Raw genomic sequence first — 17,900 nt, 5'->3', positions numbered from 1 at the left:
TATATATATATATATATATATCACATATATATGTATAGCACATCATGACCATATAAGGCACATCATGACCATATATAGGCAAATCATGACAGTTTTATGTCAAAATTTGATAATCTGGACAGAGCTTGAGAGATTAAAGAGTTATAACTCTCTCCCTTGAGCCCCACAAAACCCTCAACCTGCCACCTAGGATCATAGATCCTTCTTCTCTTTACCTGTTTTGGCCTTAGTTGCGTTGTATTATCACCATGACCTAGGCGTCCATATTCCCCTAAGCCCCATGTGTACAGATCACCGTTACTGGTGACTGCAGCACTGTGGGAGCTCCCGCATGCAATGTCTCGGATGCGCTTGGTCTTTAAGGCATCTATCAATTTAGGTTTGTCCACATTCCTGTAAAAAACAACACAAATCAGTAGTGATGTTTGTAGTCCATGGGTGAGACACTCATTTAAATAAACCAACTAATTACCACTATTTTTTTTAAGAACACTCATACAACAAAAATAGAATCGTCTGACCAAAGCCTACTGGTTGGACTGGATTGCCAAATATTTGACTGAATCACTATCAACTATAAAGTGGCTCCTGGTTGGCAGTGAGAAATCAAAAACATCAGCCATAGACCAACTGGTGATTTCAGCAGCGACAGCAGTAGCTAAATTGCAACTTGAAAGGTTTGAATTTGAGCTGCGGCGGTATTGAAAAGATAGACTTAAAAGAGGACGTTGCATAATGTTTGTATAATATATTTAGTCTATTAGTTATTTTTTAAAATTTAAATATGATCAAATAAGGTTGTATTGACAAGATAGACTTAAAAGAGGGCGTTGCATAATGTTTGTATAATATATTTAGTCTATTAGTTATTTTTTAAAATTTAAATATGATCAAATAAGGTTATATAATAGACAAGGTTTCAATGATGTAACAGAGTACTAACATGCGACTGAAATGTCCGAGTTTGCCATCATCTCCCTCACCCCATGAGAACACTTTACCATCAGTAGTCAAAACCATTGCATGTCGTCCACCTTCAAGACCAAAATAAAAAAAACAAAACACAAAAGCAATTATTTACAGATAATTATTAAGGACCAAATGAAAAGAATATTTCTTATTGTCCTAATTGGGATGAATAAAGAAATAGAATGCTTGATATTATGTGTACTTTGTAAAATTCACTTTCACAAGTGAGTGACTTGCTACCCTGGGGAGCTCACTTGCATACCAACCAAACAGGGGGGAGGGGGGTGCAGCAGCCACTTGAGACACTTGTGCTACATATTTCACTGAAAAATATTATGGACTTGATCTAAAACTTACTATCATTAACTACCATTGTTTTATTTATTTATTAATTTATTGGTGAAACTTTTAGTAATTTATTCCACTCCCTGCTGTAAAGAGCATAGAGGTATATTACATAAGTTGACAACTATTATTATTTACAGTACAAAAAATCGCACTATGCTCTAAAAAAAATGACAGGAAAATGCCCACTCAAAAATTCCAGTAAGGGTTCAGTATTTGTATTGCTTCCCGATGATGAGCATTTTCCCATCTGTGGCTACGCACCAAAGGTAGGCTTAGAAGAAGGCTTAGCACTCAGTCTAGCTAAAATTCCGGCTAAAATTGTGTGGAAAACTGCAATACTTTGACAAGTCACAGGCATGGGATCTTGACTACCAATTTCACCTGGGTTATTTCCCACACTTGTGCTACCAAGTCCTTGAAAATATACCCCGTAAATAATGCGGCACCTCCCCGTATAGAAATATTTAACAGTGAGCCCCCAGGATTTGCTACTTACAAGATTAAAGTCCCATTATAGAGGTAAGGTGTTGGTAGAAAGACATCTTGGTGTACATAGAATGTCAACCAAAACATCTTATTAATTTAATATTATTAAGCTCTGTCCTGAGTTTTCTTTGACAATAGCCTGTTGTATGCCCATATATAGTCATGCTGTGCCTATATATAGTCATGCTGTGCCTATATATGGTCATGCTGTGCCTAGACATGTGACATACTTAAATATGGTCATGATGACATCACATCATGACCATATATAGGCACATCATGACCATATATAGGCACAGCATGACTATATATGGGCATACAACAGGCTATTGTCAAAGAAAACTCAGGACAGAGCTTAATAATATTGATAGGGAAAAAAGAGAGAAAACATTGGAGAAAATGGAAACCACTAAGAGTAAAAATTAACAATTTTTACTAACCAGAGTGCACAGCGACCTTCTTAACTTGATATTGGCTTAGGGAGGTCAGTTGTTTAGGTATAGACACATTACTGGAGCTTCCAAGTCCAAGACGACCATTTGTTCCTTCACCACAAGCAAACACCTTGCCCTCTGCCGTTACTAAAAAATGATAAACAAACAAATAATTTACAGTTTTGCGTTGTACTGCCGTACCTGCTACTACTTGGGGATCAGATTCAACAGTGGCCACTACTTGCTGGGCTAACGGTTTACGATAACACGCCAGGCCAAAACGTCACCCTTATAATTACTTTTGTAATTGAAAACCATCCCTGGAGTTTTGACTTGAGTACTCACCTACAAACAGACTCTTGGAACCACCGGCGATCTGGACAACTCTTAACCCAGAGAGGGCTTCATTCAACACAGGTGTCTTAATCTGCAGGTAAATCAATATCAATAAACCTTGTTACACATGCTTTCAGGTTAGGATTACATTTTTACTATTCATAATTATCATTTAAGAGGATTCATTATTTTTGTCAGTCTTAAAAGACCATGTAAATAATCTGGGCAAATCCTTCCAAAACCACTGATATTCTCCACAAATCTGCTAAAAGCAGGTCCTAGAGCTTCCATCAGGGTCATGGAAATAAATCCCTTGTGAGAGTCGTAGGGAAATATTTTACGGTTACGAATGGCCTAAAATTGTGGTTTTAAACAAGAGTATTAGAGGATTATACAGTCACAACAACATACTGGATCAGCAAAGTAATATTTAAAGAGGCGTTTTCACAGTGGCCCTTGTTTGGTGCTGATACTGGATTCCAAGCATTCACATAACATCGCCATAGTTTTTTAAGTATGGGCTTCGACTGGTTCATTTCGTTGAGTACAAATTTTCGTTGAGTATTATTTTTATTCAACTGGTTCGTAAAATAGACTTTGTAAACAACGAAAATTAACGTAAACCAAAATGCGTTAATCAGCGTTTATGTTATGCACATGACCACAAAGAAAATATGGTCGATTGGTCAGTTTAGCAACAACATTTGCATAAATATAATTTAGATTAAATTTCAGAAAATAAAAATTATAATATATACCCACATTGATGTCAAAAAATGATTGTAGGCTAATAGAATTCAAAAACAGGATGAAAACATTGTTTTTACTGAAAACCCATACTGCCACAATAACTATGCAGCCACTTTGTTTTGTCGAGTATTTACCAGTTTTCTATTCGACTGGTCGTCTTCGTTAAGTAGGATTTTACCAATGCGCAGATGGGCATGGTTTAACGAAGAACGACAAGTCGAATACAGCCAATGAATAGAAAATATTGTCACCATACAACCTTTCCCTTTCTGTGTATTATCATTTATTATATACTCTGTTTATCCCTAACGTCAGGTTTTCTTAACCCTTTTTAGTCGTATGTAATCGCGATAGTCGTATTGACCATACTTTATAGCAAGGGGCGTCGTACGTACGCCCTGTATAGATATCATGATAATTTTTTTATAGCTAGGCTGCTCTCTATATGATTTTTTGAGAGTGACGTAAGAGTATTTCTGTAGAGGGTCTCCTGCATTCAGACTAAATGAAAATGCCTGCGCCCAGTAAAAACACGACATTTAGTGTAGATGATGTAATTTCCCAGCTTTGGTACAGCCTCAGGCAATGGTAATGGGGCAGACTGGAAAGGGTTAAAATCACTACAATGGTTGCTACAGTGTTACAGTTCAATCGTTGTACTGTCTACCAGTTCCTGTTGCAATTGGGAAAGCTCCCCGATTCGATCAACCAATCAGCATCACTGAAAGCTGTCATCAGTGATACCGTGTAGCGATTTTGTATGACAACCAAGCTTTATATGACTACCTTTGATCCTTTTGGACCTCCCAGTTGGTCCTTGTCATTCAACCCCCACACAAACACTTTGGTATGGATCTCAGGGCCGGCAGTGTTGCTACGAAGTCTCAAGGAATTCTGGGTACCACCTTTGCCCTCTTCATCAACATCTTCCTCATTGTCGGAGGCTATGAAGGAGAAATTGGCAGCAATGTCATCATCCTCCGTCCTCATTCTACCGGTGATGGTCAGCCCATGAACTTTGCAGTCAATACCACTGCTCTTACATTGTCGAATGGCAATCTCAATATAGCGGTAATACTGAAAAAATATTACAACACTTTTTAAAATGTAATTCAAAATTTATTTCCACAATTGTTTGACATTAATATATACACAAATACATCAAATCAATAAAAAAGTAATAATATATAGAATATGGCAGACAAAAGATGTTTAGGAGTTAGAATTTTTTAAAAGGCTCCTGGTCATTGGATCATTAAATTGGCAAACTGGCACACGGTGGAAACCACTCTGCTACTTGGAGATTCAATGATACCAGAAGGGTGCAAAGACCAATACCTTCAATGACACAACATCCCACCCATTTCCTGGTTGGAGAAAGACAACCATAGGTAAAGCCCAAGAACACAGCGAAATACCTGGCAAGAAATTTGAAGTCCCAACATCAGGGTTTTGAGCCCAAACTGCAAAAAATTGTGCCAACCACTACCTTGTAAGCTTACCTCATTAACATCTGAAAGGAGTGTAACTGCAGACTCCACTGGGCCAACTTTGACAGTCTTAATCTCTTGCAGGCTTGTGATACTCTCACCTCCACTTAAGATGATGAGGGATGGTTGGTAGCTGCTGTCAGCAGGATCCACCTGCATCCGAAGGCGATGCACTAGGATGTCTGGCTGCATCTCCAGGTGTATCCAGTGCTGCAAGAGGAATCAATGTTATTCTATGAAAAACCTTTCAGAGACCCTTCTTGCATAAAATCAATACTGCAAGTAAGTAGTACCAATTTTATTCTATGGAGTTTTGCCAAAAGTCCAACAAACTCCTCAGAGAATCTTCTTTGAACATGAAACCCTGACAAGACTGAAGTTCAGATAAGGTTCTTTATGCTGGGCTGCCTGTTCCATTTAATCTCAAGGGGTGTTCACATTTTATAGAGAATTGGAAATATTTGGTTAACTAGTAAAAGTATTCAGGAAATAAATATTAAAAGTAACCAAAAAAAAAAAAAAAATACATAAAACTTTTTAAAAATAATAATGATTGAAGTATGATTTTCAAAGCTATCCAAAAAAGGCAAGCCAATGGGTTATCCACAAGTTTTCACTTCTAATCCTTGGATATCACTTTTAAAAAAAAGTAATAGAATTTAGACGCCTTTTTTAACTAAAAAGCGCAACAATTTATAACTTGTTCTTGTCACAGATAGCATTGTAAAGTTAGTCCTTACTTTTCCTTGGGAGCCTGAACTTTGCCAGTAAGTTGCCTGGTTACCATCCACAAGCCTTGACAACTGGCCCTCTTTAGACGAAACTGTAATATTCTTCACACACTTGGACCACTCTTCTATGAGCGTCCCAACTGTGGAGCTCCGTCGTTTACTGCGGCCTGGCCTGCCAACGTTCACAGGTGTGGCTCCTAAAAATCATTAAAATATTACTCACTACAAAATAGAATATTCAGTGTTCTTTGGACAGATGAAAGTGCGCCGGTTTTCTGGCTGCTGAAGACATGAAGTGACCCTTAGGGGAGGAGAAAGTTTTTGTAAAGTGCAAAATCTAGTCCCGAGTGCATAGAGACCATGTATTATGCGCTATGTAAGTCTCCAACCATTACCATTACCATTACCAGTCTTAAACTGGACTAAAACTATGGGTAGAGCAAATCAGTAATTTTTTTTAGAGATTTTTAGTAATTTTGTAAAATTCTAGTAAATTAAAAGGACATTGATAAAATGTACTACTATAAAGCTGTGTTTGCTCTGGGTGAATTTTGTTCAAACTCACCACCTGATTAATTTTGGTCAACCTCAACATCCTGGTCACTTCAACCATAAAAAAAAAAAATAAAATCCAACAACTGTGTAAAATTTAAAGTTTTACGGACCTGGTACAGCCATACGCATGAATGTGTGGCGATGGCATCGCTTGGATCGGTAGCATTTCTCACAGTAATCAAAATCTGCGCAGATACGACACTTGTAGCGACAACCTGTGAGTGGTGACATTTGACAACCATCACATCTGCGAAAAGTAAATTATTAAGAGTATGAGAAGGAAAGTGTTTCACCTTAACACGTACATTTTATACTTACATGGCGTGGTATATTCAGAGAATTAATCAAACTAATTGTACATATTTCAATGAAGATAGCAAAACTTCCAACCATTTTCAAAGACGACTGAAGACCCATTTATTCATTTCCTTTAATCAATTTTTTTCTTATTTTTCAATGCCAGCTAGATTTTCTATTGCTTTAACTAAAATAGGAGGCCTTTTGATAGTGCTTCAAGACTTCCTGCATTTTGTGCTCTATAAACTGAAAACTATTAACCATTAACTTCTACAATCAAAACAACCATTCAGACAACCTCCTAACAATCAATACAGCCAATCACAAAGCTGCCCAGCTAGCAAAAGGCTAATTTCATAAATTTTGTAAAAGATCAAATTAATCATTGATTGACCCATTACTAAACAATAAAAAACTCTCCAATAAGCAAAAAAAAAATTTAAATTTGTTTTTGTTCCACATGGTGGCTAAAAATATCATCAATCTATCAACTTACGTAACATTTTGATGAACACAAGGAACGAGCTCCATTTCTGAGACTAATCCGGTCCAATGCGGTTGTTGCGGAAAGTTTACGGTCACGTCCTTTCCATCAGCACTGAAGCCTAAACCAAGAAAATTGAAATTTGTCTAATTAAACAGAATGCATTCCACCTTTCTACAATTTGAAATAAAACACTAGGGGTATTTATGGGCTAGATGAGCGATTATATTATTTTCTATCATATTTGAGAAGTAAGTTCCACAAGAAAACTTGGTATTTATCTGTTGATCCAGTTAAGTATTCACAAAATCGTCTTGCATGTCAACATTATAGCAAGCAAATGCATATGTGGTAAAGGGTTATACAATATAGTATTTACTGACTACCCCTCACTAAACCAACTAAGTCAAGAAAAACCCAGTTTTGTAAGCAGCCCTGCAGTGACAGGCTTGGTAAAAAATATTATAATTGCTTGTTCTACCACTGTGTGTCTAAGCTAGAGAAGATCTAAGTTTGTTAGTTATGTGCTCTGAACATTAGGTTAAATAATAGTACTGTCTGCACATATATCAAATGAAGAGACACATGATTATGTAAGGCCAACGAAGAGAGTGCAAGTATGTATTCCTTCACTGATGTTTATGAACCTGTTATTATGAGTTCTAGTGACAGCTGTGAGCAGTGGCATAATGGAGAGATATAAGGCTGAGGAAAGGCTTCTTCAGTCCATAAGACCCTGAGGGGGTGGGAAATGCAGATTACCCATAGATCTATATTAAAAATACTAGACCGCAAACTCCAATGTATTCAATGTTCAAAATACACAGAGCAGTGTGTGTACCATACAAGATGGCTGACGTAGATTCAGAATATCATAATATGCTAAGCATCGTTTCAATGGCGCCTTCAACTTAACATTAAAGTTTTGAATACAGCTATGTTGAAACTCAAATGTTCCGGTGTAGCGCACAGGATTTCGATTTTCATTCCTCGGGACTTTATTTTAAAATCAGATACTTCACTCGGCCTCTCTTTTGCTATGATAGCTTAATAATTTACTAATATTATTAATAATAATCGTCAATGAAAAAGTAGTCAGAGGATTTATTTGTTAGTATAATATGTATACTAAGCCTGAAGGTGGCGCTCTTCATACGGCGGCTAACTTGGTGGTACACATACACAACTCTGCATTCCTTTGTTGCCTAGTCAGCAATTTGTTCAATAACGCTATGAGATTACCCCAATGGGGTACAGGATGAATCCCTTACCTCTACAGCGTATTTTACGACATTGTAAGGTTAATTTTTGATCTTTTTTTGTATGTTCTGCTTATTAAAAGCTCTGCTTGGTCAACTTTGAGACCCATGATCATGATAATAAAAGAAAAAAATTAAATGCCAATTAATACCCCTAAGCCCTTTAAGGTCTGCGTCTAGGCTGTAGCTAGCGAGAGCTCATACATGTTACACCATTGCCAGTGAGGGTGGAATGTCTCGAAGGAAAGCCAGATATGATGTCAGAAACCAGGCTAAAAAGCTGTGTAAGAATGCTGCCAATATTTTAAATAATGGTCAATGGAAGAACAGAAATAGATGGATAATTGCAACCTCCTTCGATTCAGTAGGAAAGATGCCACAAGTAAGCTAAAGATTACTGATGTAGGTAATAATAAAGTGAGATAATGAAGGGCTGTCAATCAATCAATCAAATTAAATTTACCATTAATGTTATCAATGCCACAGGGAATATCAGAGTCAATAATATGATGTTCACCTAAAATAAAATTATTATTGATTGGTCCAAAATCAAATTTATCAACGTTAAAATGAAGTATAAAAAATCAATACCATCATTATAAGGAACAGCATTTGGAGAAATTATTAGCAAATTTTAAGTAAATATACTAAGCTGGATGAACCAACTAATTTCAAGTTTTAATTAGCAGAAGTTACAACCCAAATATCAAAGATTCAGAGAGCCAGAACATTTAAATAGTTATTGGATTTGAGTGAAACAATAATGAAACTAACATATAATAAATTAATAAAAAGAATATATATGAACATAATATTTTTCTAAAAATCTGATTAGTTGTTGAAATAAAACATCACCTGTAATTGTACCAATACTCTGGTGTGTAACGGAACCCCATCGATACTTGGGGGAAGCAATTACCCTTCTCACACGCACTCTGTCCCCTATCTTGATGTTTGTACCGGGTATGCCTTTTGCTTGCAGTCCTAGCAGCTCCACGTGGATGTAGCGTACCCAGTAAGTTCCTCCTTTGATCTGCCAGTCTCCTTGAACATTCAGATCATGGAGTCCATCCCGGTCCAACTAATTGGAGAGAAGAACAACGTTTCAAAATCACTATTTGTTATTCGTCGCAAATTGTGTTTCAGAGTAATGGAATTTTTTTAATCTATTTTATTGCACTAAACTAACTTTTACATATCTGTAAATCATATTATGTTGTTATTTTCCTCACTTTCAATGTTAAAACAACAATTTTTAACGATTTGATGATAGTTTTTGCCTGAGAAATGTCTGAAATCTTAAACTGTGAAGGCTGTTATCTCAGATATTGTTCTTTAAACAACTGCATGTTTAACTCCTGTAAATTCATAACAAAATATCAAATTTAAATGAATCTTTTACCATTTCATAGCTCTTATTTTACTCTTTAACGCTGTATTAATAACTAAAAATCAGATTTTGCAAGGAATTACTGGTTTGGCTTGTCTTCACCACATGTGTGAATGCCTTTTAGGTCAACATTTTTTGAATAATCTTATAATTATATGATCATTTCCATACTGGTTCTTTCTAGTAATCAATGCTAATGAAAATACACCATCCTCAATTAATATTAAATTAAGACACATATTCAACACCTAAGTAATGTGTCTGTAAATTAAAACTGGTCTTCGCCGAATTAAAGACCATGGTAACGGGGCTTTACATGGTCTTTAACAGCTTTGGTGTCTAATTAGAATAATAAAGATAAAAGACATTTGTTACTATGGGAAACCACAAAGGTGGTCTTTAATTGGTGATTGTCATTAATTAATTGAAATAGTTGAAAGATACCTATTATGAAAAAAATTATTATAAAAAACTGTATCCATTATTTAATATCACATTATGTACAACAGACACAATTTAAAAAGGCAATACCTTCACAACTTTACCAATATCCCCTTCTCGAACTTCTTCATAAGTACGGCAACAGCGTATCGTCATACCAACTTGAATATTCTCACGGATGTACAAAGCATAATCATCGTTGCTAAGGAAATCACTGCGTTTCTTAAAAGCTTTTCCTTCAGAAGCTGAACCCTGTAAAAATATTACACACAAAAAGGAAAAATGAATTGATTGATTTCCTATAAAAATATATTTTTAAAAAAATGATCATGATGAGAGCAATAATGAAAAGAAAGACGATGACGATGATGATAATAATGAGTCATAACGATAATAATACTTCTCGCAAGTCGCAAAAAATCCCGTCTATATAAAAGCTAATAAAATCAAAATAATATTACTAATAATATAATAGTAATAATTATAATGATAAAAACTAAGTTTAAATATTAATAATAATAATAATAATAATAATAGAAATCCCAGAGCCACTGCGGCCATGCCCAAACAACCAATCCTTTGTCACATAAGACAAAAAAAGCAATGAGGATGTTTAGTAATTAATAAGCAATAGACAATTTCTTTCTCAATTTAAAGTAACTTTTATTACCGCATTAAATATGCATTTATCATTCAAGTCATCCTCTTCATCTTCAATTTCAGTTTCATAATGCTCATCACTAATTGACTCCTCTTCCTCCTCGTTCTCTTCCTCTTCTTCCTCCTCTTCGCTCAAGTCAGGTATCTGTACATCTGGATGATCCACAAGCCAGTTCACGATAGCTTGGACACTAGGACTGTTTTCAGACAACACGCCTGCAATGGCAATGGCAATGGTAATGGTAATGCAGTGTTCTCCCAATTGACAAATTTTTACTGGTAAATTTGTCCATGTAAATCCAGCTAAGTGCTCGCAACGTGAGGTATTGCCTCTTTAAAGTCGAGTTCAATGGCTTCATAAAACAATATCATAGGCTATAGGCCTAGACTGGAATGATGTTCATATATTGAAAGGCGGCCACAATAACCACACGTTCCTCCTCATCCATAGAGATCTTTTATTTAAAGTAACAATGGCAATTGTCCAATTATACACGCCAAGACTTTCTTATTTATATGAATATATCAAGTTGAGACAAGGATCAAAACAAATTCTGTGTTAACTTAAGCTCTGTCCACACTATCAGATTTTCTTTGAGAAAAAACTGTTGCATGCCCTTATATGGTCATGATATGCCCATATAAGGTAATGGTGCGATGTCATAATGACATGTCATATTATTTTCTAACAAGGTTTGATAGTTTGAACAGCGCTTCAGATCTAGCCAACAGGCACTCCAGGAATTTTTTCCCTGGTCATTGGATCCACATGCTAAGTGTTGCTGCTGACAATCAGCGCCGGAGCAGATAACCCCACCAGGTTCCCATTTATACTCCTGGGTGATGAGAAGCAATGCAGATAAAGTGTCTTGCTCAAGGACACAAGCGAAATCCACAACGAGGGATTGAAACCCTGACCTCGAGGTTGGGAAACCAAACTGTTTCCCGCTGCGCCAAACCACTTCTACTTTTCTAATTTTAAAAGAGATATTTTTTTAGCGAACTTAAATGCAATATTAATCAAACAGAAGTGTGTATATTTACCAAGTGACTGAACTGCAAACTCGACATTCAATCTAGGAAATCCCATTTCCATGACCTGAAGAACAAGCAGCGATGGAGGAGGCTGCGCTGGTTTCACCTTCTTAGGCTTTGTGACAGCTCCTGTTGGCTTGTCACCAGCAGGTCTGGCGGCAGAACCAGCGGATGCCGCAACTGGAGAGGGTGTAGAGGGTGACCGGTTCTCTGGGGAGGACGTCATATGAGATGGATAACGAGCTTCTGCAACCAAGTGCTGACAGACCGCAAGCGCTGCAGACTAAAAAGAAAACAAATATGTTGTCAAGTAAAGCTGCATCTCACAGGCAAGGAAGTACTTTTAAGTAATGCTAGGTGCAGTAGTCTAGTACCATAAAGCCATTTCCAGACCATCAAATCTTATTTGATTGTATGAACATAGCTTTTAAACAACTGTATATATATTACTTTTATTTAGATTTGTGAATTTTCTGCTAACAAAATTGAAATACCAATGAAATAAATAATAATAATAATAATAATAATAGTCTAAACAGATCATCATTAAAAACAATCGGTTGCGTGCGCGTCGTCGCATTATGTTCTTCATAGTATCGCGTCAGCTAGCAAACGTTAGCCGCAGCGTGCGCCAGGCTTTAGTAACATAGATGTCTGAGTTTTACTTGAACCCTGTTCAGGCTATCACATTTGAATTGACCAAAAAAAATATGAAGTGCCTAAATTCACTTACCTCTAGTTCTTGTCTGTCAAACAAAGCTTTGATTGGTGAAGGCTGGGTAGCTGTGACCATCAATTGTTGGAGCAAAGATGTGTCAGATGTTGTGGCCTCTGGTGAGCTGCCATCACTTGAGGCCAGAAGCCCTCCAGATTTAACAGATAATAGCGGCCTCAAGTTCTGCTGGTGGCGGAACAATGTTCTTGCAGCTTGCAATAGATACAACCTGATCTCTTGTGTTCTCAATTGTTTCATAAGTACATTATCTGTAACAATAATGAAGAAACAATCAAGAATAAACAAGAAAAAATATACAGATATTAAAAACAAATTTCAACAATACAGTACAGAACTGATTTCCATAAATGTTGATTGTATCTAAACACTCACACACTTATATGTGACAAATCCATTTTCGCTCTGTGATCATCACACATTTTCCATTGAATCTGATGAAAATTGATGAAGCACTGACATATTGGTCTTAGATCAACTCTAACAAATTCGCAGGCAAAGCCTCTGCAAAGATTATACACCCTGCGCAAAATGTTGAAAAATTGTTGTTCTTATGTTCCACTAGAAATTATATTTTATGTTCACATCGAAAACACTGTGCCTTAAATACATTTGTGCAAGCCAAATTTTGATGTAAAATTTACTTGCTCACTGGTAGTGGGAATGCATGTTTTAAGTGCAAATCCTACCTAGGATTGGAGGTAGGCTGTTGCTTGGTATCCTGGTCTTCTGTATGCTCTTGTTAATCTTGAAGCCATGGCTTGCCAAGCTAATCAAGGAAGCCCATGTCTGTAGGGCACTGTCAACCAAGGGCAACTTCTCAACACTGAACAGCATTACAGGAATCTGTATAAAATAATATAAAAATAAGTCTAGAATTAGAGGGGTTGCAGGATCAGAGCAGTTGCAGAACCAGGGGATTCTAAAACCAGAAGGATTGCAGAACTGGAGGTGTTCCTGAACCAGAGGAGTTGCAGAATCAAATGGGTTGCAGAACCAGAGAAGTTGCAGAATCTGAGGGGTTGTAGAACCAGAGGGTTTGCGGAATCAGAGGAGTCGTGAATTGAGAGTAAACATTGTATGCTTTTTAAAGAAAAAAAAATTGTATACTGACCGGTGTAACAGATGATAGTCTGCAGACCTTCAACACATGTTGACCGTCAAACTGAATGGTCAGTCTGCCATTGGCTGATATACCAGCCAGTGTGCCTTGACCATGTTCCGCATGCTGTACCAAACCACCTAGACGTGGCCGTTTATCCATGCCACCAATTACACACAACACCGCCATCACACGTCCCTGTTTGATTTGAGTGTCGGTCTCATCATCTCCATCCTAATACATGAATAATACACAATAATGTTCAGGCTTTACAGAGACTTAAGGCTTAAGAAAAACTGAAAGCTTTATAAAGATTGAAGGCTTCAAGAAATCTGCACAAGCTTTGAAAACTGCCCAGACTATAGGAAGACTGTTTAAGCTTTACAAAAATGCTTTAGGTATACTTAAGGCTTTAGTTAGTCTGCAAAATCTTTGTAAAACAATCAAGACTTTAGGAAGATTGTTCAGGCTCCACAAAGATTCTCTAGGAACACTTCAACTAAACTGTCTTTTGATCGTACCTGAGAGGTATCAATAACAAGGTCTCTAACAAGTTGAAGTTGATGATATATGTAGGAATTGATGAGGGAATTCCAGGTGTCAAGGTCATGCAGAATCCTTAACAACACTATGATCTCTTCAGCGATGGTGCTCGCAAAAGAAGCTGTCAAAGATGTCTTACTGCGGACCTTCTTACTCTTCCTTATGTCTATAAATGAGACAAAACATTAATACAGTATTATTATTATTATATAGAAATTTACATAGTGTTATATAATCGATTGATGTGCTGGATCAATGGCGCTGAGCATGTTGATGGCAGAAAGAAATTGACTTTTTAGTAATTTCTAAAGTCTTGTCCAGACTATCAATTTTATTTGACAGACATGTGACATCATGACCATATATAGGCACATCATGACTATATATTGGCATACAAGTTTTTTGTGTCAAACAAAATTAGCTAGTCTGGACAGAGCATTAGAAAGGAAGAACAATTTCTACTGTGTGTAGACAGTGAATTCCAAAGTGTTGGTGCTGCAAAAGAGATTGATCTTTGGCCAGTGGTTTTGGAAACTGCAAGAAACAGAGAGCAAAGAAATATTGGATGATCTGAAGGTGCATAACATGTTTTATATTTTACCTTCTACATGCATTTTACAGTGTGGATAATTAGATTACATACCTCCTTGTGTAAACATTGGGTCCGAGCAACATGCTAGTAGAACTTTGCCTAGTAACGAGAAAAGCAAATCGACCAGTTCCTGCATTCTTTCTGGCTCTTCACAATCTTTCCATGATGGAAGCACCCAGCGTAACAAACGTAAAGACATGATCTATTAAGGAATACAGGCAATTAGACAAAAAAAAAAACAACCATAAAATAAGATAATAATAAGTTATAGATTACTTATATAATGCTTAACTCTATGAACTAAAATAAGTTAAGAACAGCTACACAAATCAGGGTGATTCATTAACCCAGTCACTGAAAAGTTATTTTAAGTGAAACTTTAAAAAAATGAGGAAGTTAGCTTGGTGTAGATCCTTTTTATATGTACTAGCATGGATGATTTCAGTTTTTCTAAATTAACGATCTGTTAAAATAATAATTTAAAAGTGAACATAACAGTGCCTCTATGCACAAAAAACAGAAACTCCAGATGTGTTAGGGTATCCAGGTAAATGACATGTGTCAGGGCATCCAGGAAAGTGACAGGTTTCAGGGCATCGAGGTAAGTCATAAGTGACAGGCTATTCAGATATATCACATGTGTCAGGGAATCCAGGTAAGTCATATGTGTCAGGGCATCCAGGTAAGAAAGGTAAGTCATATGTGTCAGGGCATCAAGGTAAGACATGAGTGTCAGGGCATCCAGTTAAGTCATATGTGTCGTGTCAGGGCATCCAGGTAAGATATGGGTGTCAGGGCATCCAGGTAAGTCATATGTGTCAGGGCATCCAGGTAAGACAAGGGTGTCAAGGCATCCAGGTAAGTCACATTTGTCAAGGCATCTAAGGAAATGCGGAAAGTGGTCCTGGATAGTTTTATTATGGTTTTTAAAAATACAGATGAAAAAGCATTTACCTGTCGTGGAAGTGTTTCACCACTTATTTCCTCACTACCAATAACATTCAGCAACAGCGTAACCCACTGAGCAGTGCTCAATGAGTGGCACATCCTCTGGTTTGATGCTATTCCACATATGAAGCCTAAGGTGGACCATTCACTGTACTGGTGTCCTATGACATTACTTGTACTCTCAGCACCTACTGTCATACCACAACCAAAGGATTCTTAAAGAAAAAGGATATCAAACATGTATAAGTGTATATAAACAAACTGTGATAGGACTTCGGACATAATTTGAACCCAAGACCATGGAATTGGAAGGCAAGCACCTCAACTATAACGTCACACATCAAAACTAATGAAAATTACTAAAAGAAGGATGATTCTATTATTTTTGAGGGGCGTTTAAATTTTGAAAAGGATAGTTAATGCTGGCAAGTATACATAAACCACACTTTGCTAAATCAAAATGGTCAGCCACAAGCTTGAACTCAGCTATTTTGATTGGAAGCTGGGCACTTTACCAGTGTGCCACATTCTTCTAAAATGTAAGTCACTGCAACACTCACTGGACTGTAGCGTAGTTCCTGTCTGCACAATCCTGTGCAACAATCCACTTATTGTACTGATAGCATTCTTCTGCATGGATTCGCCATGCAATCCACAAGATACAGCGAGAGAACGTAGAAGACAAATGCAAGACCGACGTAGCAGGGATGACGGATGGGCACTCTCATCTCTATGTTTAGCACCTGTGAGATTAAATATAACTTATTCAATTCCTGATCAACATACTGTACATATTTCATATTATAAGTCAGTCGTGATGTCATCACTGCAACTCCCAATGTTATTTGCCAATCCCCCACAGTCCAATCATTTTTCAATAGTGGACGCTTGGCTTGATTTTTTTAGGTTCATGTGCAAAAAAAACCCCCAATTTTTCGTCAATGCAAAGATATCGCGCACCACGTTGAAAATTGAATTTTAATTGTAACAAGGTTAATTAGAACCTGAAGGAAGTTACTTCAAATTCAATATTAAGTATGAAAAATTAGGGAATTCCTTCAATCAATAAACCCTAATAAACTGAACGTTTAATAGGAATAATCTAGACCTATTTTAAAGAATCAATTATAAAAACTAATATAAAATGACAGCGATTGACTTATAAAGCAATTAGTAGAGCATGCATCATACACTAGTGGAAAATTATCAACTTAGGTTAGATTTAATGCATTCAAAAATACTAATTGCTATTATTATACAAATTACTAATACTAATTCTACTAATTGCTTATTACACTACGCCTCTGTTAAGCTTAGTTCTTACTACCAAGTATGAGAAAAATTAACGATCTGCTAACATATGGGTGTGATATGAAATCACTATGCCCATATTTGGTTATGACCTTTATATGATTGTGATATATTAAACATATGTATGATTTGTCATGACATCCGTATTCCCATATATGAATATGATATGACATGGTTATGCACATATATGGTTGTCATATATCATTATGACAATGTATGATTTGTGATGACATCATTATGCCATATATGATTGTGATATGACATCATTATGCCCATATATGGTTGTCACATATAATTATGCCAATGTATGGTTTGTGATATGACATCATTATGCCAATATATGATTAGTCATCATGCCCATATGATTTGATCATTTCATATAATGCCCATATATGACTACTATTACATCATCATTTCCATATATGGCCAAAGCCATATATGAACAGAGCAATATATCACCTGGATCAATGTCCACTTCCTTGTCCTCCTCCATGTTGTCCATAATGAGAGGTGGTTCCGCAAGCTTCAGGTCATACTTTCCTTCTTTTCCCATCCGATAGGAATTGGTGCTCCCTGTGTCCCATTGTACACGTATCCAGCCATCTTCTCCAAGCTCGCCTATCACTCGACCCTGACTGGGTGGTGGTCCATCCTAGAAAATCAAATATAATACTATTATTTCTCAGATTCTTTTTAAACTAAAGTTTTGGTAACACAGCAAATACTTGATTAAGAATGTAAGATGCAGTGACAGACTGAATGAAGGTAAAGGCAAGTTGAGCATTTAAGACAGGGCACTGCAACCTAAAGCTTTAATTATTATTATATCAGAACTGGTTCCACTCTACTGGTGGAACAAGTCTTCTCATTAGGGACTAACAACAGTAAGCACAGTGTAAGCAATAGGATTGTGTGCACTTTAAAAACCAAGTAGTTTATTCAAGAAGAGTATGGATATAACCCAGTGCCCTGGTATAAAGAGACTTTATAGTAGGCAGACAAGAGT

At 36.6% G+C, this 17,900-nt stretch overlaps 1 protein-coding gene across 1 annotated transcript in view; it reads right to left on the bottom strand.

Moving 5' to 3' along the window:
* Positions 1 to 17,900, bottom strand: part of LOC117112263 (E3 ubiquitin-protein ligase HERC2-like) — a 61,490-nt gene that overhangs the window by 14,346 nt on the left and 29,244 nt on the right. The window contains exons 30-51 of the mRNA XM_033255334.1: positions 17,354 to 17,546; positions 16,144 to 16,326; positions 15,590 to 15,798; positions 14,687 to 14,837; positions 14,022 to 14,209; positions 13,513 to 13,734; positions 13,088 to 13,244; positions 12,399 to 12,649; positions 11,675 to 11,948; positions 10,641 to 10,846; positions 10,061 to 10,222; positions 8,995 to 9,220; positions 8,603 to 8,656; positions 6,893 to 7,001; positions 6,210 to 6,346; positions 5,554 to 5,741; positions 4,826 to 5,023; positions 4,110 to 4,400; positions 2,583 to 2,664; positions 2,244 to 2,384; positions 944 to 1,034; positions 187 to 393 (exon numbers count right to left, since the gene is read on the bottom strand). Of these exons, the coding sequence (XP_033111225.1) occupies positions 187 to 393; positions 944 to 1,034; positions 2,244 to 2,384; positions 2,583 to 2,664; positions 4,110 to 4,400; positions 4,826 to 5,023; positions 5,554 to 5,741; positions 6,210 to 6,346; positions 6,893 to 7,001; positions 8,603 to 8,656; positions 8,995 to 9,220; positions 10,061 to 10,222; positions 10,641 to 10,846; positions 11,675 to 11,948; positions 12,399 to 12,649; positions 13,088 to 13,244; positions 13,513 to 13,734; positions 14,022 to 14,209; positions 14,687 to 14,837; positions 15,590 to 15,798; positions 16,144 to 16,326; positions 17,354 to 17,546 (3,920 nt within the window). The remainder of the gene's footprint in view (positions 1 to 186; positions 394 to 943; positions 1,035 to 2,243; positions 2,385 to 2,582; positions 2,665 to 4,109; positions 4,401 to 4,825; positions 5,024 to 5,553; positions 5,742 to 6,209; positions 6,347 to 6,892; positions 7,002 to 8,602; positions 8,657 to 8,994; positions 9,221 to 10,060; positions 10,223 to 10,640; positions 10,847 to 11,674; positions 11,949 to 12,398; positions 12,650 to 13,087; positions 13,245 to 13,512; positions 13,735 to 14,021; positions 14,210 to 14,686; positions 14,838 to 15,589; positions 15,799 to 16,143; positions 16,327 to 17,353; positions 17,547 to 17,900) is intronic.

This window comes from Anneissia japonica, unplaced genomic scaffold, assembly GCF_011630105.1.
Source record: "Anneissia japonica isolate Jap-2015-1 unplaced genomic scaffold, ASM1163010v1 scaffold1537_len634075_cov158, whole genome shotgun sequence".
Taxonomy (NCBI): domain Eukaryota; kingdom Metazoa; phylum Echinodermata; class Crinoidea; order Comatulida; family Comatulidae; genus Anneissia; species Anneissia japonica.
This window is presented reverse-complemented; position numbering and strand designations above follow the sequence as displayed.